This window comes from Passer montanus, unplaced genomic scaffold, assembly GCF_014805655.1.
Source record: "Passer montanus isolate IOZ18808 unplaced genomic scaffold, ASM1480565v1 scaffold3239, whole genome shotgun sequence".
In the NCBI taxonomy this organism is placed as follows: Eukaryota; Metazoa; Chordata; class Aves; order Passeriformes; family Passeridae; genus Passer; species Passer montanus.
This window is the reverse complement of record NW_024367974.1, coordinates 1-1,263: the sequence shown is the minus strand read 5'-3', so window position 1 is coordinate 1,263 and position 1,263 is coordinate 1. Positions and strand designations below refer to the sequence as shown.

The following is a 1,263-nucleotide window of genomic DNA, read 5'->3' as shown; positions in this document are numbered from 1 at the left end:
GGGCAGGGGCACGGGCAGGGGTCGGCCGGGGTCCGTGGGGATGGGAGGGGAGCGCCTGTGCAGCCCCCCCGCAGGAGCTCCAGCTTTCACTTCTTCTTTCCAACAGCAGCTCAGAGAGGGTTTTTTGGGGTTTTTTTCTTATTTAGCCTTTCAGAGCCCCTGAGCTGTCGCCCTGGAGGGCACCCCCGACTGTGGTCAAGGAGAGCCCCTCTGGCTGCAGCCCTGGAGAGCCCCCCAGGGCCGCCAAGAGCCCTGGCCTGTGCGGAGTGTCCCACAAATACGTCAGCGCTGAAAGGGGAAGGGGCAGCAGTGCGTTGCCGTCGCTGTACCTTCGTCTCAGTTCCCCAAAGTGGTTCCCAGCCACCCCCAGGGAACTTCCAGGATCCCTGCCCGCTCCGGAGACGTTCCCGGCACTTCCCTTGGCATTGCGGTGGCTGGGCAGCGAACGGTGGCTCCTCGGTGCCCCGGTCACCTCGGTGCCCCGGTCACTTATGGCACTGCCGGAGAGGACACACGGCAGCAGCCGCCTGCCCGGTCACGGTCACGGCCCCGGCCGGAGGCTGCTGCCACAACCGCCCAGGTCACAGCTGCTCCCGGGGAGAAGGGCAGCGCGCTCCCCGCGGGCAGCGAGAACTGGAACCGAGCGCTCTGGATTCCCCGGCCCAATGTCACTTCCCAGAAGTGACTCACCCGGGAGCACGAAGGGTCCCTGGGGAATCTCGAGGGCAAAGGGGGCGGCTGCGGAGAGAAGGGGATTTCTGGCCCCGGCTCCCGTGGGCCTGGCCTGGGAAATCCCCGCGGCGTCGGGCAGGGTCTGCCTGCAGGGTCTCCTGTGGCCGCGGGCTGTGAGCGCCCCTCTCCCGGTCCCGGTGCTCCCGGTCGGCAGGAGCTGCTCGGACGGGAGCCCCTCTGAGAGCCCCCGGTCCCGCTACTCGCACAGCGGGCAGAGTGCCGGGGCAGCTGCTGCTCGGGGCTGGGGGCACAGCACGGGAACGCCACCCCTGGAACGGGGCAGCGACACTCCGGTCCTGGCCCCGCGTCTGGTTCGATCCCGACTTCGGTCCCAGTCTGATCCTGACTCCGGTCCTGGTCTCGGTCTGATCCCGATCGCGGCCCCAGTCTCAGAACCTGTCCTGCTCTGATCGACACCCCCCGGTCCCGATCCTGACACCGGTCCCGCTCCCGTTCCAAAGCCCCATCTGGTCCCTGTCTGACCCCGACCCGTACTCCTGTCCCAACAGCAGTCTGACCCCGATCCCGGTC

At 68.3% G+C, this 1,263-nt stretch overlaps 1 protein-coding gene across 1 annotated transcript; it reads right to left on the bottom strand.

Moving 5' to 3' along the window:
- Positions 1–76: 76 nt before the first annotated feature.
- LOC120505105 lies at positions 77–1,120 on the bottom strand (the record flags this gene model as incomplete). The annotated part of the gene is made up of 2 exons (XM_039715332.1): positions 77–497; positions 691–1,120. Coding segments are annotated over 2 exons (785 nt in total), but the record flags the coding sequence as incomplete, so codon positions are not given.
- Between the last annotated feature and the right edge of the window lie 143 nt (positions 1,121–1,263).